Below are 23,305 nucleotides of genomic sequence, written 5' to 3' on the forward strand. Positions count from 1 at the left end.
AGCTTCTCTACATCTGATCTGGAAACTAAGCTAAGGGAGCTTTCCATCCCATGATTTCTGAGGATCACAGGCCATAAAACATTCCAACTAAAGTAAGCTCTGTCCATTTAGAGAGCAATGCGCACCCCTCCTAGGGTGAAAGTTCACCATTGACTTCACATGAGTGAACAGTGAAACTGAGGTAAGCAATACACGTAACAAGCTCACTCTGACCATGTCCCCACCACTTTACAAGAGTTTCCTAGCAAAATAAATAAATAAATAAATAAATAAATAAATAAATAAAGTTGCCATCTGAATAAATACTAGGCAACTAAAGCTGAAGGAAAAGACCCCAACCCAAAACTTGAACTGTGCCAGGCCTGAGCTGCAGGGGTGTTGTAAGTGCGCACTTAAGGGCAAACCTTCCTGATGTGTCTTTCCATTTTCAAACCCTTAGACTTGAATTCACACATCTGAACACGTGTGTGCAGTTTAAATGCACTCAAAAAAAGGAATGCTTCGAAACTCCTTCAACACTTCATTTCAATGTCCAGTAGCCTAACCCCTCCATGCGGTTCACGTAGCAATGACTTCTTACGGCTGAGAGGTCAGGTGAAGGCCAGGGCTGCTTCCTCCTCTGCCACTCCTGAAAGGTGCCTGGCGGACATCCCTCAGCCCAGAGCCACGGTCTTCCTTCTCCCTCCACCACTAACCAGAAATCTGCCCACACAAAACGCTAGCCTAGGCTTCAGAAAATACGAAGCGAGCATGTATGCCCTCACAGCGTGGTCACCCAGCTCTGTTTACACATCTCATGTGACAAAGAATTCAAAGGTGATCTTCTATATTCTTCCAGCCAGTCTTGAGATGTCTCCACTAAAGGTGCCCTCATCCAGGTAGGCCGGTCCCACAAAAGGAGTGGCTCAGGGACACCTCTTCCCCCTTCCTCATTCAGGACAAGCTTCCAGTAACCAAACCTGAGAGCACAGTGACCTTGGCCACCATCATCCTAGAGTAGGGGTGTCGAACTCAATCAGAGAAGGGGCCAAAATCTAAAATCCAGCCTAAATCATGGGCCGAATGGTTTACTGAACAGTCATAAACTGTCATTGTGATGGAAACGCAGCGGAGTGCAGTGATGACAGCGTGGTGCGGGCCACATTGCAAGGCCTGGCGGGACGGATTTGGCCCGCGGGCCTTGTGTTTGACACATGTGTCCTAGAGGCTTAACCTGAGCTCACTCACGGCTTAAGTACCAACCTTTGACTACACTCCCTGGTTAGACACCTGACCTCATCCAGCACCTTGGTGTGGTGGCTGGTTCTGCCCCTGGTGGGCTGGGGGGTTCCTAAGTAAGTTTCCAACTTCTCGAGGCTTCTATTCCAACCGTACAGCAATGGGCCCAGGAAGCGCTGTCCTCCCGGAGCAACCAGACCCTAGTCTGACGGGCAACAGCAATGCTAGCCGAACACTGCAGTGTGGGCCAAGGCTTCACTCACTGGAGCATACACCCTGTAGCGTCACTCACGGGAGCATACGCCAGACTGGACACCACATGCACTAGAGAGCTTTCACCTGCAGGAAGAGGGACCCCAGCCCTGCTCGTTATTTGTGGAGAAGAACCTAAGTTCTAGGGTCATTTTATGTATAAATATATTTTATTGATTTTTTTATAGAGAGAAGGGAAAGGGATAGTTAGAAACATTGAGGAGAGAGAAACATTTATCAGCTGCCTCCTGCACGCCCCCTACTGGGGATGTACCACAACCAAGGTACATGCCCCTGACTGGAATCGAACCTGGGACCCCTCAGTCCACAGGCCGACACTCTATCCACTGAGCCAAACTGGCCAGGCTAGGATCATTTTAAATAGACTCTTACATGTTAAACTTGATTTATCCCTAACATTTAGATTCAAAATTCTCACTGCCATAGCAATTTCTGACCTAACTCCAATGGAAGTGATCCCACACATACTGAAGTGGAAAAAAAATATTTACAGCTTGGAAAATACCTAAGTGCTTTTGATGGTAGAAACTGTAACTCATTGCTCCACTAGGTTTCTACCACTGATCCAAACATAACCCATTACACTTCGAAGCCAGGTACTACCCAATTCAGGTCATAACACCCCTCTTTCCCTTTAGCTACCCTCAGATTTTTCACTCAGGAAAGTGTCTTCCAGTAATGACTGAAGTAATTCAATATATGCAATGTTGCTGATTATTATTCTCAGTAAGATAAGCATTGTCATCAAAACTCGTTATATACTCAGCACCTAGCAAAACTTTTGCCTGTTAATATGGCTCAATAAATATTTGTTGAGTGAGCAAACCAGTTAACCAGCTCTGACTTGCAGCCCCTGGCATTCAAGGCACCTATACGGTTCAGCTCCCACAAGTTGATTCCTTTATACAATTTCTAAATTTGCCTGAAGCTGATTGATTCAGAAATCAATGAAATTTTTAATAGAACAATAGAGAATCAAGAAATAAACCCACGTGCACAGTGAGATATTACTTATGACAAAAATAGCATATTAGATCAGTAAATAACAATCAATTAATCAACAGATGGAATTAAAAGTAATTACTGAGGTAGAACATTAGAAGTTAAAAAACAAAAAACAGAATCCCTTCTGGCTCTTTATACCAAAACTAGAGGCCCGCTGCATGAAATTCAGGCACTGGTAGGGCCCCTAAACCTGGCTGGCGATCAGGGATGATCAGGGCATTCCTTCCCCTGGCTGCTGGCTGCCAGCCAGTGCCTTCCTTCATTCTGCGCCACCCCCTGGTGATCAGCGCACATCATAGCGAGCAGTCAAACTCCTGGTCAGTCATACAAATGAGGGGACAATTTGTATATTAGCCTTTTATTATAAACTCCACATGATCAAATAATTTAAAATGTTTTTTTTAAAAAAGTCATTATTGTCCTGGCCAGGTGGCCCAGTTGGTAGGAGTGTCGTCCAGTACACCAAATGGTTGTGAGTTTGATTCCCAGGCAGGGCACATACCTAGATTGATGATTCAATCCCAATCAAGGCAAGTCCAGTAAGTAACAGACTGATGTTTCTCTCTCACATGGATGACTTTCTCTCTCTAAACATATATTCAGGTGAGGATTTTAAAAATAAATAAATAAAGTCGATTGATACTTACTAATAAAGACATATACTAAAAGGTTTACCTTTAGGTGAAAAAGGCAAGAAAATAACACATGCATATCTATATAAAAGCCTAAGTGAACAAATAGTCGACCGGTCTCTATGACACACACTGACCACTAGGGGGCAGACACTAAACACAGAAGCTGCCCCCTGGTGGTCAGTGTGCTCCCACAGCCAACCTCCCATGGCTGGCCTACCTTCTGTGGTCCCTCCCCTCACCCCCCCTGGCAGAACCTCCCGTGTCCCTCCCCCTGGCCAACCTCCCACAGTCCCAATTGGCTCCAATCACCAGCCAGGCTGAGGGGCCCCACCCATACAGGATTTCGTGCACCAGGCCTCTAGTGAATAGATAATATCTAGAAAAATACAAAAGGAAAAGATGAGTGGAGGAAAAAAGTGGTCTTTTACTTTTCATTCTGTACCTTCTGTATACCATTTTTATTCTTTACAAGTATGTATTAAGCCTAGTCGTTAAAAAGAAGATTAAGAAAGACTGATCTTAGCAAAGACTTTCTTCATTAAAAATGGAAACAGTATTTTTTAATATTTGAGAGAATGTTTTCAAATGCCTATGAACACTTTTAAAAGGCTTATTTATCTTCAACTAATATGCTCCTTAGTTAATTGATTGATTAAAATAGATCTCCAAAGACACTGCTTTCCAATCCCTTTCACACCCAGATCACTGTATCGTTGTACAGCACTGACCACCAGTGGCTGCAGCCTGCCCAGTCCCACCTGCCAACGCCAGACCAGCATCCGAGTCTCTGAACCCAACAGCAGCCCCCAGCCCACTCCTGTTCTAGGAACCTCTGTCAAACAACACCACCTTAGTATAACTACTTCAAAGCAATGAAGATCCTACAGTAAGTATATGTTACAGTTTTGTGGTGTTGGAAGGCAGGAAGAGAGTGGGTTACTTTTTTTTTTTTTTTTTAGAAGGAGGAATAGGGGTGCTAGTAATTCTCATTTTGGATCTGTTCAATTTGTGGAAATCCATGGTGCGCTATATTTAATATTTATATTTTTAGAATGTATATTATCCTATAATAAAAGAGTGATATGCAAATTGACGGTCACTCCAAGACACAAGATGGCCACCACAAAATGGCTGGCAGGGGAGGGCAGTTGTGGGCAGTTAGGGGGGAGGGCAGTTGGAGGGGATCCCGGCCTGCAGGGAAGGCCAGCTGTAGGCAATCAGGAGGGAAGACCAGGCCTGCAGGGGAGGACAGTTGGAGGGGACCCAGGCCTGCAGGGGAGGGTAGTTGGAAGGAACCAGGCCAGGAAGGGAGGGCAGTTGGGGGGGGGGGGGGGGCAGGCCTGCAGGGGAGGGCAGATAAGGGCAATCAGGCCAGCCGGGGAGCACTTAGGTATTGATCAGGCTGGCAGTGGAGTGGTTAGGGGGTGATCAGGCTGGCAGGCAGAAGTGGTTAGGGGAAATCAGGCAGAGGCAGGCGAGCAGTTGGGAGCCAGCAGTCCTGGATTGTGAGAGGTATGTCGGACCGCCCATTTAGGACCAATCCCGGTAGAATCAGGCCTAAATGGGCAGTTGGACATCTCTCAAGGGGTCCCGAATTGGAGAGGGTGCAGGCTGGGCTGAGGGACACTCTCCCCATGACAAATTTTGTACACCAGGCTTCTAGTACTTCAACATAAAAATGTAAAGAATATGTTACTTATTTGGTCCAATTAGTGAACATAATGAAGTTCTACAGTATCACATAGTAAATCAAAAGCTATTGCCTAGCACCCGTTCCTTGCAAGATCACCTAGGAAAGGAGACACAAGGAAAGGTCTAAGCTGGAGCCCCTCTTGTAGAAAGAATTTATTTAAACTCTTCTGAGCCTTGAGGTTATCAGATGTAAAATTGCTCAGGAAACCCTGGCTGGAGAGCTCAGTTGGTTAAAGCATCATCTCAAAACATCAAGGTTTCAGGTTCAATCTCCAGTCAGGACACAAACAAAAAGAAACCAATAAATAAGTGGAACAACAAATCAATGTTTCTCTCTCTTTCCCTCTCTCTCTCTCAAACCAATAAATATAAAAAGTACTTTTTAATTGTTTGGGGCAAAATAGGTAAGAAAATTTTTTATATATGCCATTCAGGGTTTCCTGCTAAAGGGTTTCCCTGCAAACTGTCAGCAGTCTACAAAGCAGGAAATGTTGTTCCTGATGTTCCGTGACTGGCACGGTAATCACTTCTGCCTGCCCAGAGGCATGCCCACTCCCACTGTGCTGCACTGGCAGGCGGCCTGACCAGTTGTGACTCACAGCTGTAATGGCAGACCAAGAAACGTCTGAAATCTAACAGGCCCCTACAGTCCAGCAGGTTGGCCTTCCTGATTGATTGACCACAGTTCTCAAAATGAAATTTCCTAAACCCAAATAGAGCACTTGACATGGATCCTATGAGGGAACAAAGGGGGAAAGGGACTAGAGTAAGTCACCTGTTTCCTGGACACGTGAGCTGGGAAATGGAACAGCCAAAAAGCCTGGGCTCAAGGGTGCTCCCTGGACACACGCTCTGTGACCTGGAGCAAAGCCTTTAACATGGCTAAGCCCTGGCCTCTCACATCTGCAAATAGAGACAAAATGCCTACCACATAAGGTTGTTTGAGGATTAAATAAAACAACATATGCACAGCATACTGTGAACTGTAAAATGAGAAACAAATACAAGGTGTTGTTTGACTGTCACACCTTAGTGCTGCCATCAACATCCAACTTCACCAAGAAAGCATTTTGACTCTTCAAGTCTAATACACTCCCAGAAGTGAGAAACAGCCATCTTACTCCCAAAAACCCTGCCCAGGACCCTAAATTTGTGGCAATTTTCCTCTTTTTCTCCCATGAAGTACTTCATACCTGGTTCAAATTATTCAATCAAATTATATTTATATATATAAAAGCCTAAGCGATCAAATGACTGGTCACTATGATGCACACTGACCAACAGGGGGCAGATGCTCCCACAGCCAACCTCCCTCAGCCAGCTGGCCCCGATTGCCCCACCAACCTCCCGTGGCCCCTCACCCCGGCCAACCAGCCCTGATCAGCCCCAAGCCCCAATTGGCCCCAATCACTGGCCACGCCATGGGGCCCTACCCATGCACGAATTTGTGCACCAGCCTCTAGTTAAATTATAATTCTTATTGATACAAGACCTCTTACATTTTTAAAATCTTACCCTATTGATTCAGTGGTGCCTTCCCTACTACATGCCGGTTGTGCACAAGTCATTTGTGACTAACAACAAAGTTTGCCACACAGCAAAGAGGTTACATGCATTGGGTTTTGGAGGCCTCCAAAGCTAGTTCTAATCCACGAAGCATCATTTATTAGCAGTGAGTCTCTGCAAATGTTACTCAACCCTCTGAGCTTCAGTTTCCTCCTCAATAAGATGACAATAATAACAGAACTCGCCCTTACAAGTCCTTTAATGCCATCATGTATGTAAACCGCTTATTCAGCAGAGGCCGTATAAGAGGGCCACACACTGGTGCTACTCCTACCAATTCAGAGGTAGAGTGTAATTCTCCCGCCTTTGCTTCTGCGCTGGCCTTAGCTACTTGCTTGAGAAATACAAGTGGCAGAAATGGCATCCTGGGATCTGTGAGGGTAGATCACAAGAAACCTTTTAGCTTCTGCCCACGGCTCTTAGAACCCTTGTTCTAGAAACAGCCAGCCACCACGTAAGTCTGACTGCCCTAATGCCCTGAGACTCCATGCTACAGGAAACCCACGCTAACCGTGTGGAGAAGCCACATGCAAAGAGATGCCTGGTTAATCCCACTGATACAGCCACCCCAGCCCAGACACCAGACATGCACAAGAGCAAGTGTTCCGAGGCTCCAGCCCAAGCCACCACCTGACTGAAACTACATGAGAAACCCCAAACAAGAACTGCCCATCTGAGCGCAGTCAACCCACAGCACCAAGAAAAATAATAATAAATCGTTACTGAAAACCACTAAGTTTGAAGTGGTTTGTTATGCGGCAATGGATATCTGAAACATTCAGCACGGTGCCTGGCACGTGAGATATAGTCAGTACATGTCTCTACTGTTGTTATTAAAGTGATATTGATAAACTAGAGTGATTTCAAGGCGACGACTTTTTAAATCAAAGGCAAAGGCATTCATTCCAACATGCTTTCCTGATTGGAAAAGAACAGAGTAAGTTTGGCTGCAATTCCAGAACTGTACAACAATCCTTCTTATCTGTTACTGATGTCGCTGTGATTAGGGGTAGGGGCAATTACAAATTATTGATATTATTGTGCTGGTGAGTTTTTAAATACTTTTTTCCTTTTTTAATTTATCCTTATTGTTGCAAGTATTACAGATGTCCCATTTGTTTGTTTATTTGTTGCTTTATTTGTTTTTCCCATTGACCCTCTCCACCCTGCCCCTACCCCTCCCAGGCCTTCATCACTCTATTGTCTGTGTCCATGAGCTATGCATATATGCATATAAGTTCCCATGGATATTTTTTAATAAGGAGGAAGTCAAGGATATATGAAGAGAACAAAATTCCCTCACACTCCACTCATAAGCAAGAACAAAAATGTGCCCATTGGCTTGTGGCACGTTAATTATGATGAATAAATACAAAGCATAGGGCTGCTGGGAGTGAAACGTGAAATAATACAATTCATGTTAAAAGCAGCAACATGTTCAAAGCAATCAATTATATCAATTATAACTGTAACTGTTTTTAAATTTGTACATTTTTATTGTACAATATTATATATTACATTATCTTATTAAGATTAACCTATGAGGTGGAGGTTTAGAAATAATACAAATCATCTTTTTAAACAGAGGTCTTTCTATTAAAAAATTGATATACCATATTTATTAGTAGTTCAAACTGAATTGTGTTCGGCGATCTTGAAATGACTGAGTTCATGACTCACATGCTTCTATAAATAATGTCTTCATGAGAAGAGTATTTTTAAAAAGCAAATGTATAATGTGCTTTATTTTGTCACATATATTTGAGGTTTCCTCAGAATCTATGTGTTTCTATGGTAGTATCTAGGGTTTTCAGCACTGTCCATTAGTTGCATCGCATCAGAAAAAGCAGTGAAACTGTGAGTCGGGGCCTGCTCTCTGGGATAGCATCTCGGGCCCACACTGGGCATCACTCAGAATATACCTCCACATTCCACCTGGTGGTGCCCAGGGACCAAGGATCAGGCGCAGCCTTCCTTTCCCTGAGTCCTGCCAACACTGACTCCTCATTAGGGAAGAAAGCCTCCATTAGCCATGGCCGGCCTGAGTGCCTGCAGCAGTACTTCTCAGACCTTTTTAAGATCCTACCGGCTTGTTTAAAGGGGAAAGCAACCCAGGGACCCCAATGTAGACTTTAATTATTGTGTAAATACGTACACATAATGAAAATGTACACAAACTGTTTATGCTATTGCAAAACAACAAAGACAGATGTGTTAATTAGATACAAGTTAAACTATAAATCCAAATCAGCAGTCTAATATGATGGATGATGTTGCTCTGCTAAGCTGAACCAGCCCAGGGCTGTGCTGGACTCCGGGACCAGCACGTGCCATGTGATGGTTCAGTTCCCTCGCACTCCACTCGCAGTCCGTGGGCAGTCTGCCTTCGAGACAGTCCAAGTGGGACTCCACTCCCCGCCGAGGCTGCTGCCTGCCCTCCCACCAGGCCGATGGCAGCAGAGTCCCCGGCTGGCGAGCTCCTTCACATGCGTCCTCCTGTGGTCCCAGTCCACCCTCCCATGGCTGCTGGGTGTCAGATGGTGTCACTGCTCTGCTTCCCACACCGGACCACAAGTCCCCACATAATCAGCCCCACAAATTGTCTGCTCTCTTCCCAGTGGTCACTCTGCTCCAGCCACAGTGGCCCGCCTGCAGGTCCTCAAACTCACCAGGCAAGGCCTTGGGGTCCCTCCCCTCTGTGGAGAGGGCCTGATCGTAAACATTGTCTCTTTGTCTTTGCCCAAGGCCTTCTCAGTGAGGCCTTCCTCAAGCCCTGACTTAAAGCCACCACTCCCCAGCCCCTCTCTGCTTTCTTTCTCGGAAGCACTTGTCACCGTCTGTCATAGTAAGTATTTATGTCTTTTGCCTCTACCAGAAGGTCAGCTCCATGAGGCCAGGGATTATGGGTCTGTTTTGTCACCTGCTGTATGCCCAACGCTAGAGGCGTCGGGTAAATATCTGTGGCATGTGCTATGGAATCGCCTGTTCTCCACGTGGCCCCAGCGTATCATTTCTGTGCTAACTCTGCCTCCGTTCTTTCCTCATCGGTCAGTTTCAATGGGCGTTAAAGTTGTGACACAGAGTTTTGTTAGCGGATGATCACTTGGAGGTCCAGGATATAATTCTATTTTAGTTTTTTAAAGAACATCATTGAAATTAACAGGCACAAAAAGACCTGCTGAACAGATCAGCACCCATAACTTTCCTAGAGTCCATTTAGAGAAATACTGGGTTAGAGAGTGGTGAGAAAGCCATAGCCCCACCAATGAAGAAGTCATAGAGCACACCTCAAACAGAGGCAGCCGCCATCCAGCGATGGAAGAGAGGGCACAAATGAAACCACAGCACGACCAAATGAGCCACTCAAAGTCTATGTCCCACTGATGACACCTGTCCTTTGCCCACCCGAGGGTATAAACTGGCACATTTCAAGACCCTGATCCAAGTTTATATTCCACTTTCATTATCAGTCACTTCCACTGACAGCCAGACGGAGGTCTACCCACCAAGCACCTCCTTGGGCACTGAAGTCATCTTCATACGGGCTTTATATTAATTACCCCAGTATTTAATGCACACAAAATCAACCAACACAGAGAAGCAAACGAGGTAACTTACCAAGCAGCCCCTGCCCCACTTGGACAACCACTATGACGCTTGAGTCTTTTCAGGGCCTTTCCCATCTATTGGTGCATATATAAATAGAGGCACACTTTTCCCCCATTTGCAGCCAAAACTAACATTGGGCATTCGAAGGCGGCAGTCACAAGCCCTCCCTAGCCAATCCCAGATCCCGCCAGCCCTCATCTTAGGGGCATTCGGCAATTGTCGTGCTCCGTCCATCAGCTGTCTGGTGGTGTTACTTCACCTTTCCCAGTTAGGCCCCAGCTGACCAAGATCACTGCTGGACTGACCCCTCCAGGACAGAGGCCCCTCCCCTGCAGGAAATGGTTCTGTGAGCCTGCCACATAGCAGCCCTGCCTCTCTGGTCATCTCCCACAGCACAAGACCCACTAGTTAAATCTTCACTGGCTTTATACAGACCCTTCTTGTTGTTTTTAGAACAGAAAATGCCCGTGTTACTCCTCCAAGCGTAATCCTGGCCGGGTTACGGGCAGCAGAAAGGAAGGTCCCCGTGCGGAGCCCGGCATGCTCCCTGTTCAGGGAGGGGAGCAAGTGGAAAGCAGAGTTAGAAACTTTTGCCCGGATGTCTCTTTAGAAGGAGGACAGACTGGTGATTCACCGATGAGAAGTGCAGAGGATGATCAGAAAACAAATTTAAATGGGGGAAGAAAATGACCCTGCGGAGCAGAAAAGAACAGAGACGTAGCAGAAGAAATGGGGGAGGACGGTGAGCTGGTGTTGATCATAAAATTAAAAAAGCAGACACCCGGATGTAAAACAGAATACAGGGAAGAAGAAGAGCTATGAGTGGGTGAGCCACGAGGACAAGGAGGCGGGCAGGATGATTTCTTGACGCCTGCAGGATTACACACTAACCACAGGGAAACAAGACCTCAGCAAGTTGGTACAATTACATACGTTATTTTAAAGAAAGGATGCTAAAAGCACCAAACTGCAAACCTCAACGTGTGATCTCGAAGGAAAATCAACATTTGTCATTTTATTACTAATTATTTCCCCTACCTCATCATTAGATTTAAAATTGAATTAAGATGAACATGTATTACTTTATGGGGGAAATAACTTTCTAGAAGTTTATTATGAAAAAGTTTAGGTAATATTTATTTCTAAAATAAAACATATCTATGAAGCATGTATTATGATGCTACGAGATGTTCTTTAGAATAAAGACTTAAGACATCTCGGGCGGATCACGAGCATTCTCATGTTTTCATATTACCAGTGTTTTACATAAAAGTTAAAGGCGCGCCTTAAAATTAAATACCACTGCATTTTGAAGTTATTTATTACATGTTCCTACAAGCTAATATCTTTTTAAAGTATGATACTTTGTAGAACGTTTTTTTGTACTCATTCAATAAAAACTTATCTGGCCACTGGGTAAAGCTAGCAATAAAACTACTGGTGCACAAAGTGTTAATTAAGCTTAAGCTTGCCATAAATGTAAATGCCCTGGCTAATAGTCTAACCAGAAAAATAACAAAACACACACACACACACACACAAACAGGAACAGTTCACTCTTTCCCCTCGCCAGCAAAGGGCAAGTTTTACATGAAACCCTGTGTGTGTGTGTGTGTGTGTGTGTGTGTGTGTGTGTGTGTGTCCTTCCCTTTCTCTCTCTCTCTCTCTCTCTCTCTCTCTCTCTCTCTCTCTCTCTCTCTCTCTCTCTCTCTCTCTCTCTCTCTCTCTGTCTCTCTCCTCTCTCTCTCTCTCTCTCTCTCTCTCTCTCTCTGTCTCTCCTCTCTCTCTGTCCTCTCTCTCTGTCTCTCTCTATATATCTCTCTCTGTCTCTGTCTCTCCTCTCTAGGGGGTCTTGGATGGAAGCACTTTTTAAAACGTGTTTTTATTGATATTTAGAGAGAAAGGGAGACAGAAATACGGATGGCCTGGCCTGGCTGTCTCCTGCACTCCCCCTACTGGGGATAGAGCCCAAAACTCAGGCCTGTGCCCTGCCCTGGAATCGAATCAGCGACCTCTTAGTGCGTGGTGGGGGGACACTCAACCGCCTGAGCCACACCGGTGGGGTCAATGGAGGCATTTTTTAAGGACCACACAATCTATTTGCAGACCTCAGTTAAAACAGTGATTCCATGGGGGAGAAATGCAGTAATACCGGAGACTTCAAAAATGTTGACAAACAAATACAGTTGGTACAAAGGGATCTAGCTCTCTGGTATCTTGTTCAAGCAGAGCAAAACGGAAGGAAGATGATTTCCCCTGGGTCCTGCTTGCTCTCCTGCAGGGCCACTCAATCTGATAACGCAAGCATTCTAGGAGCACCTGGGGGACTGACCTACGTGGCCTAGGCTGCCTTATGGGTCAAGTTCTGAGCAAGCGGAAGCCAACTTCACGACCTGCAGTGAAGTGGAAGCAGGTCCGGGACCTCAGAAGTAAAAAAATATATATCAGAAAAAGACTCATGGAAACAGAAGATGCCACAGTGAGAAACTCATTCAGTGACACCGATGTTAAATCTCACGTTCCCTTTCCTGATTTCTGCTGACCAAGTTAGAAAACAAGAAAGACAACTCCGGCTCCACAGGACATATGTGTGACTCTCAGCAGCTCAGAGATCACAGCACGGAACTGAAGATACAAAACCAAAGCCAGCCCCTGGGTAAGTGAGAGGGGATGCTCCTCTCTGGTCCTGCCGGAGACTGAACACACTTGATCACCCACCACCCAACCAGCCCGCTCCCCACCTCCCAGAGCTCCTGTGCCCCTCACTCGGCTCTGTCGTGTCTTTTTTTCTATGTAAGACCTCTGACAGGCTGTGGATTGTATATTCCCCAGCTTCCTGCTAAAACCTAAATTCTACAAGTCCAAATCCCTTAGTCTATTTTATTCAGACACATCACGCCTGGCACTTGTACAAGCGAAGAGATATTTTCTGAATGAGTGTCACAGAAGTAAATGGGAAAGAATATTTTAATATTATACATGAGCACATAAAAAAATAAGACCAACATCACTTTTGTTGTCTTCTCGCCAAAAAGCTGAGCCAGAAAAAGCAATGAGGAAGCAATCAGACTAAGATCTTGGGACTTTCTACAAAGCAACTGGCCTGGGATTTTGCAAAAATACTAATGTCATGGTTGAAAAAGAGGAGCGGAGTTGCTTTAGAAGAGAGACATGATAAGCCAAGGTAATACATGATCTCTGACTAGAACCTGGATTTAAAAAAAAAAACAAAAACAAAAAACACCTGTTAAGGCCACTTAGGGACAAATGAAAAAGCTGGGTATGGACCCTATGCTCAGCACTATTGCTGTATTTGCAAGATAGTGCTGTTATAGTTGTGTGGGGACGGTCCTTTTTCCTAAGTGATATATGCTGAAGTATTTAGGAATGAAGTGTTATAATGTCTGCAATTTACTTTCAGGTGGTTCGGCGGGGAAAGCAGTGTTATTTAGATACATTAGAAAGAGAAGCCGAGTGGCAAAATGTTAACCCTACTACATCTGCAGACCATTCACTGTACTACTCCTGTCACTGTTTTATACATTTGAAAATTTTCAAGATAATCCACAGGAAAAGCAGAGTTAAAAATAAAAGAACTCATTCCAGAGGGACAGTGGAGTCCATGGGAGAGCAGTCAGCCCAGGAGCGGGAAGGCTGTGCTCTTCACCTCCCTACACTCTCAACTACACTGCCCTCCAGAGGACACCTGAGACCCGGAGCCACACCTGCTCTCTCTGGTGCCTGGGGTCCACGCCCACCGTTCCTCCTTTGAAGCATATTCAGATCCTTCCTATTCCACGAAACCTTCCCAGATTGCTCCCTTCCCAGCATCCACCATATTTCACTTAAACTCCACCATCTCCTCCTGCACCTCCAGCGTCCCATGCATCACAAATGCCATGGATACTAGTTCCTGTGCTCATGCCTGTCTTTCCTGCTCAACCAGGAGTCTCTCCATCGCACACAGGGACGAGAAACCCACCCTCCCTACTTTCTATCTCTAGGAGAGCTTGCACCACAGCAAGGACTCAAAACGAACCTCGATTAAAAACTTTCTGTCCCTCGCCTGTTCTCATATCTAATAAGATGATTGATAGATAGTCAATGTTTATCATCACACTCTGTTACTTCTGCTGAGCATGGCTCTGTGGTAAGTGCTGTCACAGGAACGCAGGCCACGTAGTTAGGTGCATTGCTAGTGTGTCCACATCCTGGGGAAAGCAGAGTACTCTTTGAAGACAGGCATCAAACACCCACAGCTCCCAGCATGACAGAAGCACGCAATAAATGGTGAAGGATTGAGTGAATGAATGCCTACTCCATTTTCATAGTTGCACAGACTTGCAAGCACTAAAAATTAGCTACACCTGTTGGACACAATTAAATCTGAAGTCATTGTCCTACCCAGTTTGGCTCAGTGGATAGAGCATCAACCTGCAGACTAAAGGGTCCCTGGGTTTGATTCAGGTCAGGGACAAGTACCTCGGTTGCAGGGTCCTCCCCAGCCCAGGCCCTGGTCAGGCTCATGCAGGAGGCAACCAGTCAATGTGTTTCTCTCACATCAATGTTTCTCTCTGTCTTTCCCACTCTCTTCCATTCTCTTTAAAAATCAATGGGAAAATATCCTCCAGTGAGGATTAAAAAATAAAATAAGATAGATAAATTTGAACACTTTTTCTAAGTCATGGACTCAAAATCTTTGTATATCCCAGCACCTATTTTAAAGAGGAAGCTTTGCTTTCTATATATCATTGGAAAAGGAAAATAATCATTTAAACAGTATCAAGTTTATTAAATAAAAAATTAAGTATTATAAAATATTTAACTTTCATCAGCTTCAAAGTTTATGTTGCTCCCAAATTTTTCATGTAGCCCTAACTGGTTTGGCTCTGTGGCTACAGTGTCGGCCTGCAGACTGAAGGGTCCCAGGTTCGATTCAGTCAAAGGCATGTACCTTGGTTGCAGACACATACCCAGTAGGGAGTGTGCAGGAGGCAGCTGATCGATGTTTCTAACTCTCTATCCCTCTCCCTTCCTCTCTATAAAAAAAATCAATAAAATATATATTTTTTTAATTTTTCTGCATGTAACCAAACTTTTTTTAAAAAAATATATTTTTATTGATTTTTTACAGAGAGGAAGAGAGACGGATAGAGAGTTAGAAACATTGATGAGAGAGAACATCGATCAGCTGCCTCTTGCACACCCGCTACCGGGGATGTGCCCGCAACCCAGGTACATGCCCTTGACCAGAATCGAACCCGGGACCTTTCAGTCTACAGGCCGAAGCTCTATCTACTGAGCCAAACCAGTTTTGGCTGTAACCAAACATTCAAATCTGAGAACAATCAGAGAAATGATTCCACCCCAAATACTAAGTCATCAATTTCTTCTTGCAAATTTTTCTTTGCTTCTTCTAACATTTCTTGTGTTTATTCTTGAGAATGGCTAATGAAAACATCACCAATCTGATAAGGTATCAGTAAGCAGCTAGGATCCGCAAGCATGATGTCCTCACGTGTACCTTCTAAAATTCTGGAGTTGTTTCTTTTTTATATCTATTCTTCCTTCTGTTCTGTGATTCTACTTGTATGCTGTGCAGATTTGTTTATCTTTTGTTGATTTTCAAAGGCAACATTGACATCTTCTGTAGCTGCCTCTTCATGGTGGCCACCATCTGGGGACTGGACCATGGTGAGAGGCTGTATCATTTACGTTGCCCAGTTCCACCAACGCTGAACCACACTTTCCACAGGAGTTCAATTTAATAGAGGAATCAGTTGTAGTAAAAAATGCATTATATTGCTAGCCACTCTGCACACCATCTCCAGAATACCCCCCCAAAAGAAATGCTAGTTTCTGGGGGGGAAAATAAAAATGTGTATGTTAACAGAATCTCAGACTGAAAAGAAAAGTAAATGTGATAGTTGCCTAGCCCAGTCCTCCCTGGTATATTCATTCCTTCAACGATGCCACTGACAAATTCAAATAACCTTATAGAATACTTATAGTAACGGAAGCTCCTTATTGCTCAAAGCAGTCCATTTGAGGCTCTACAGAGCTGACTGATAAGCCTACTGTGAGCATTCCATTCTTGTGTCCTCAAGAACCCCACACACCTTATATATGAAGGCCTATACATATGTATTTGAAGCCCCCACTGCTCAGATGTCCAAAATCCTAGGTATTTGATTTCTAGGTGATAAACCACCATATAGATTCAACAAGGCCAAAAAGAGAAGCAACCTCAAGCTCCTTATCAGAAGCAGGAATGTCTTCAGTGTCTTTAATGTCTTCAATGTCTCTTCACCAGGCCACTCAGCTGTTGAGGAAGTGGCAGAAATTTCTAAAATGTTGTCAAGACAACCAAAGTCCAAATATAAATCTCTTTGGGATTCCACTCAGAAGTAGTTTTTAAGTGTACACCATACACACCCAGAGAAAATAATAAAAGAAAGATCCTCTCCTCCCACTCCTTTTTTCTTTCTCCTTCTCCTCCACCTTCTCCTCCTCCTTCTCCCCCTCCTCCTCCTCCTCCTCCTCCTCCTCCTCCTCCTCCTTCTCCTCCTCCTCTTCCTTCTCCTCCTCCTTCTCTCTCTCTCTCCCCTCTTGCTTTTTGCCGGGGGTGATGTGTGTTAAAAATGCATACTGGGAAGCTTTCCACCTTTGAGATTGGAACAGCTGTTGCCTCAGTATTGTTTTCGTTAGTTTTTGTTTTGTTTTTTTTAACATACTTGGCAGTTTTTAAGGGAGTTGTTTTTAAGTTCCATGCTTTATAATACTAATTGAGATTACAGTGTGGGACAATTAGTACTTTATTGGCAAAAACCTAGGGTCCTAGGTATCCAGCTAGAACCCCTATCAAACACACTCTCCTGTATGGTTAGTTTCCAATAGTTGGCACAACTTACCCCAAGAAAGGTCATTCACAAAAGCTTTGGGATAAAAAACGAGGAAGTACACCCATAAGAACAACGAGAGTCAAGAATTTATTAAAAGGATATCTAAAGAAATACAAGGTGTTTGAGTCCTTGGTTTTTCCAACAGCACAAAGCATTCAGAGAATGTGCCACAGACAACTGTCAATTCCATGTGGGAGCATTCGCCAAAAGAAATAAGATCAGACATACCTGACATCAGGGCTCTGAAAAGCACAAGTACAGGTAGAGAAGACATGCCATTTGGCCCACTCTCACTTCCACCTGCTACCAATGACCCTTTTGCCAGGAACCTCTGACCCCACCATGGAAGCAAAAGACTACCATGAAGAGAGATAAAACTCTGCTCTACCTATGCCTAAAACAACCTTGGGAAGCACATCCCCAAGTAATCACTAAGCAATCAAGTTAAAGATCAGGCACAAAAAAAGCCACCCCACCCCCCAATCTCTCCAGTGAGATAGCAAGAGTCCAATTAGGAGGCCCACATTTTCCATTACCTTCTCAAGGGAACCCAACAGAAAGTGATCCCAACAGAGGGTGTGCTTGCTAGGGTCTTGGTTATACTGAGACTTCAGGGAGGTGTGGCAGTGCTAAAAAAAACAGGAAGCTCAGTGCTAGCCACATGCAACACTTCACAGATCTCCTGACACAAACAGCAAAGGAGCTCAGGGTTCTTATCAAATTTTTGAAATGACTTCTGGACTTTCGTAAGTCCAGCCACTGACGCACAGAGTTCTCTCTCAGATCAAGAGAGCAAATCCAAGGCAGTTACAATTGTTCACCCAAATGCTCTCTCACCCCCCAAAATATCACCGAATTTGGGTGAACAATTGAGAATATAGCCTGTCACACATCTTATCCAGGACAGGACCGGCGAAACCTGGGGACTTAACAAATATTATTTTATGTGGATAATAAGGTCACTGGCCTTTCAAATAAGACATCCTAAGACTAAAACCTAGAGCCATTCTCAAAAAATTTTTTTAAATGCGATGAAAGTGGTGTGACATGATTGGTACGTTAAAGCCTCTGTTCTTTCAGAAATATCTTTCCTGTTCTGTTTTGGGATTGTTCTCCTTTTCCAAGCTCAAACTCCTACGCCAACAGAGTAGAGTTACTGCAAAAAACAAGCAAACCAGGGTGAAGCATTGTGTCCAGGACGCCACTAAGAGTGTGGTTCATTCTCAGAGATAAGAGAAAAAGAAGTGAGCCCTGAGGTTTGGCTCAGTGGATAGGGCGTCAGCCTGCAGATTGAAGGGTCCCAGGTTCGATTCCGGTCAAGAGCATGTACCTTGGTAGTGGGCACATCCTCGGTGGGGAGTGTGCAGGAGACAGCTGATCGATGTTTCTCTCTCATCGATGTTTCTAACCCTCTGTCCCTATCCCTCTCCCTTTGACTCTGTTAAAAAAAAAAAAAAAATCAATAAAATATATATTTTTAAAAAGAGAGAGAGAAAGAAGTGAAGGGATTTCTCCCAGCTTGCTCACTGTCACCTGGAACCATAGCTTGGCAGGAAATGGTACCAGATATCTCAGAAGATCATCTGATATAGTCCTCTGCCTTCAAAGAAAAGATGTTATTATATCCATCTTACAAAGGAGGTGACTGCGATACTTCTCCAAAACTGCACAGCTAGTGAGCGGGGAAGAATGGGAACCAGTTGCTGCCTCCTGGGGCAGGGCCCTTTCCACCGATCTGTTTCCTTATAGAAAGACAGAGATTTATCAAACAGTGAACTTGAAAATAATTCATGCGATGGGTCAGGGCCTGTGCCATTCAAGGAGATGACAAGGGAGAAAACATAAGGGGCTGGGGGAAAGAGAGGCTAAATATTTCCCACATCGTTTGTCCTCTTGGCCTTGCCTGACACACACACAACACGTGTCGAAGTTGCTTCTCGGTTCCCTGGGACATGGCATTCCGCCTAAGTCTTGGGAGGCCTTCTAAGAGTCCGAAATGACTCCTCACAAGGCAAACACGGGATCCCTGGGACTGAGGTCTGGACTACATTACAGAGCCTGGCAGACAGGGCCACCTCCCCCTGAAACACTGAGAAAGGTCAACAGAGGAGGCCCAGAGCAGCACCCATTCAGATCCTGCTGGTGGCTGGGGGGGGAGGGGGGGGTTGTTTGTGCAGGGGTGACAGGCAGTTTGCCAGATGCCCTGGGACTCGAGGGGAACCCGACAGCCCAGGGGACAAGAGAATTCTGGCATAGGAGACGGTCAGGTACCCCTCCTGTCAAAGGTTCCACAGGAGCCTCGTGTGGCCCAGACACCCCGCTGAGCTGCTACAAGTGGATCCTCGCCTAGAATCATTTCCTCTTTATACACTTCCTGCACATCCATCTTGACAGACCAGTTAGCCTCTCTTTGAGGCGAGAAAGGACGGGGCTACCCCCCACCAATGCTCCTGTTTCTGGAAATGCTTTTCTTGGGACCAGTGGTTTTCTTTGCCAAGGACGGTACAATTAGGCACAGACGCCAAGGCCGCTGAGAACACCGCTTGAAACTGGGTCTTTCAAAAAGAAATCATCCTGGAATGTAATATTGCCCCCACCCCACCCCCAGGAAAGGAAAGAAACGGAAAGAGAGGGCCGTTAACACTCTCTGAGCTCCCTGGGGCCGCTTTCCAGGCGCTGCCCTGTCCTCTGCCCGGTCCGCCCGGACCCTCCGCTTGGGAGTTTGTTTTTGCCTTTGTTTCTGGCTTCTCTCCCGGTTCTCCGGGCTCAGAGAGACCCAGTTTGGGAGGGGAGCGGGTGACACGGGGCTCCGGGGCACAAAAGTTTTCCAGGCGCAGCACTGGCGGCCCCGCCGGCCGCATCCCCCCGCGCCCCCCTCCTCCGCTGGTTTCTCTGTTTAAAGTCCCCAAACCAGCGGCCCCCGGAGCCACAGGGGACCCGGCGCCCTGCCCGGTCCGAGTAACTTAAAGTTTCCGCCGGAAGGAAATCATCAAAAGCGAAGAGAAAGCCCAACTAAGGCCGGGGCTTAGTTGCAGTGGAGGGTCCCGGGCGGCCCGCCCCCGGCCCCGGCCCCGCGAGGCCCGGGCGGACCCCGGGCACCGGGCACCGGGCACCGGGCCGGCGGGGGTGGAACGAGTAGAGAAAGCCGATCAGGCTCGGACCCGAACCCCCAACAGAGCTGGGACGCGGCGGGATTGCGGGGGTGGGAGGAGGGCCAGGGGCCCCGGGATAAGGTGGGCGCACGGGCCGGGGAGGGCAGGGGACGAGGGGGCGCGGGGGACCCGGGGGGCACGGAGACTGCGGGGGCGCACGGGCTTGGGGAGCGCCGGGAAGGGCGAAGGTGGAAAAGGGGGGCGTACAGACCAAGGGGGGGATCAAGGGGTCTCTGGACAAAAGGGGGTGCAGGGGACAGGAGGGGTGCAAGAACGACAGGAAAGCAGGGGGCGTGGGAGGCGCACGGTGGAGGGTGCCCCCGGCCGGCGGGCGGCAGCGCAGGACTCACCCCGAGAAGGCACACTTTGAGCTCCCGTATCGCCATCATGAGCTCGGGACCGGGCCGGGCAGGGGCTCAGCATCCTCCGGGGCCCCGGCCGCGCCGCGCCCACGCCGAGCCCGCGGCCGCCAGTCCCCGCCTCCCCGCGCGGCGCCGCCGGCGGAACCTCCCGCCGCCGCTGCTATTTCTGGGCCTGCCGGGCCGGTCACGTGGCCCGCGGCTCCTCCCGGGGCCCCGGCCGGGCTCCGCGCCCCCGGCTCCCGGGAACGCCCCCGGACCTGCGGCGGGCCTGGGGGTGCCTCCTCCCCAGGCCCACTCAGCGGCCGGCCCAGGCTCTGCAGAGCCCGCTCTGGCATCTGCCTCCCCAGCCCGGATCGAAGGGATGCAGGGCCCCGGGGGTGGAAGGAGGACAGGACCCCACGACCGGCTGCGTCACTGACTATTCCCTTCCTCATCTAAAAAAAGAAAAAGAAAAAAAAAAGTGGGTGCTCTCAGTCGACGTCATTGACATAGGAGCATTTTGGAAGTCTGTCTGTGTCCATCCCATCGGTAGATGACATTAGAGGTTCCTGGCAGAAAGGAAGCCAAGCAAGAAGCAATGGTGAGGATGAGAAGAAGGGGTTCACTTTGCAGCCCACATTCTCCTGCAGCTCCTGACACTGGGGCTCAGTTGACCTCCCCTGTAGCTCTTTGCTCTCAGCCCTGAGTTGGTATTTCTGTATGTAGTTGAAAATGGAAGCAGTATTCTATTCCTCCCTCCAAAACGGGCCTATAAGTGTCTGGAAAGGAAACACACATTCTAGAGAAGAAGCTGCCTCGCTCAGTACAGAAAATGCTCCAACCTGCCTGGGCAGACAGACAATACACTCAGCCCTCAGACTGGAGAAATATGTGGCACCCGGCAGACCTGCATCCTTTCTTAACCTGTAAACGAAAAGAGGTTCTGGCTGGAGACAGTCAAAGGCTTGTGGGAACTACCCTCTTTTATTCTCCGTGCATGGCTCAATGTGCCTCATCCACTCAGATAACTACTTGTTGCTGCTAGAGAAATGAAATCTCTCACCTGAATAATACACTGGCATTTCTAGTTGGAAATAATATGGTTTAAAAAAAACAAGCCAAGCCAAAATCGGTTTGGCTCAATGGTAGAGCATCGGTCTGCGAACTGAAAGGTCCCAGGTTCGTTTCTGGTCAAGGCATGTACCTTGGTTGCGGGCACATCCCCGGTAGAGGGTGTGCAGGAGGCAGCTGGTCAATGTTTCTCTCTCATTGACATTTCTAGTTCTCTATTTCTCTCCATTCCTCTCTGTAAAAAATCAATAAAATATATTTTAAAATAAAATAAAATAAAATAATTTTAAAAAGCCAAAACACACACACACACACACACACACTTCATGCCCTATCCCAGTAGCCAGCCAACTCAGTCAACAGAAGCAAATATCACCAGTACAATGATTAAAATTCCTTTTGAGAGCCAAATTTTTTAAACTTAAACCACTTCTTCAAAATAGACTAGCCCAGGCCGTGGTATTTTGTAGAAGAGCCGCACTCAAGGGGCCAAAGAGCCGCAATGTGGCTCACTAGCCACCGTTTGTCGACCACAGCGCTATCCCAAACTCTCAGGCCTTTCTCCTGGCTTGCCAATTTCGGTCAAAGACATTTCCATTCCCCCAGCAGACCATCCACCTTGATTATCTGGCTTTGTTCCCATTGAAGCCAGGGAGGTTAGGAGCACCCAAGTGGCCCAATACACTGGAGACTTCTGAATCAAGGCCTCCAGAGAGAAAATCCTAGAAGCTGAGGTCAAAATAGGCCACAAGACAGAGAATGGGCAATGAAATTCCCAGAGCAGCAGGGGCTTCCCTCTGACAGGTGCAGGCTCACTCACACAAATCTGAACTAAATTATCAAAAAAAAAAAAAAAAGTAGCCATGTACAAGATACAGGTCCTATTCAACACGGAGATTATTTTATCAGTCTCTGTCCTTGATTTTGTGTCCTAAGTGAGGACAGTCTTCTATGTGGGCAGTGTGAAAGGAGGCCAGGCTAGAATTGCCCGGCCGGGTAACAATACCTCACTGTCTTCAGGTTTATGGTGGCGGAGAGAGAAAGTGCTACACAGTTGCCAAGGAGACATCATGGTAAAGCAGCTCCTGACCAAGGCCTTCAACAGGCTTCCCTAGCATCTAGCTCATCCCTGGAAGTATGACTTGAAATTCCCTGTAGAAGTGCTTCCCTTTGGCCTTTCTTCTCTCTTCCCAAAAGCTGGTCAAATCAGAATGGAAGTCTTATTCATTGTCTACACCCAATGGAATGAGTGGGAATTCATGATATTGCAATCGGTTGCTGAGGACAGGACCATCTCCAGACAAAAATGAGCTGACATAATTTCTCTTCCATTCTCTTAACTCTTCTTCATGATTCTTCTCATTCCATGCTCTTCAACATTAACCTCGGTGTCTGAGATGCTTATGCGGTTTCTAGGCTTTCCTGAAATAATCCCTTATTCAAGTCTTCTCCCACCCCCGTCCCAAATTATACCCTATTATGTTTGCCCTGCTCCCCACCCCTAACCCTATTAAAAATCACCTCATTTGAGATGCAAATCAAAACAACAAAGAGGTACCATCTCATACCTGTTGGAATGGCTATCATCAACAAACAAGTGCTGGCCAGGATGCAGAGAGAAAGGAACCCTCTTGCACTGCTGGTGGGAATGCAGACTGGTGGATAACAGTATGGAGTTTCCTCAAAAAACTAAAAATGGAACTCCCATTTGACCCAGTGATTCCATTTCTAGGAATATATCCCAAGGAAACAGAAACATTAAACAGAAAGGATATATGCACCCCTATGTTCATAGCAGCACAATTTACCATAGCTAAGATTTGGAAACAGCCTAAGTGCCC

The 23,305-nt window shown here is 46.4% G+C and overlaps 1 protein-coding gene across 2 annotated transcripts in view; it reads right to left on the reverse strand.

Annotated features, from left to right (window-relative positions):
- RAB31 (RAB31, member RAS oncogene family) overlaps positions 1-20,598 on the reverse strand; it is a 108,987-nt gene extending 88,389 nt beyond the window's left edge. Inside the window, exon 1 of one of the 2 annotated variants that reach the window (XM_036418220.2) lies at positions 20,403-20,598. In XM_036418220.2, the coding sequence (XP_036274113.1) occupies positions 20,403-20,441 (39 nt within the window). In that variant the 5' untranslated portion in view covers positions 20,442-20,598. Of the gene's footprint in view, positions 1-6,663; positions 6,769-20,402 lie in introns of those variants that run through there. The other variant, XM_045574931.1, reaches the window with a different exon arrangement.
- Between the last annotated feature and the right edge of the window lie 2,707 nt (positions 20,599-23,305).

The sequence above is a fragment of the Pipistrellus kuhlii genome, unplaced genomic scaffold (genome assembly GCF_014108245.1).
Source record: "Pipistrellus kuhlii isolate mPipKuh1 unplaced genomic scaffold, mPipKuh1.p scaffold_m20_p_6, whole genome shotgun sequence".
Taxonomy (NCBI): Eukaryota; Metazoa; Chordata; class Mammalia; order Chiroptera; family Vespertilionidae; genus Pipistrellus; species Pipistrellus kuhlii.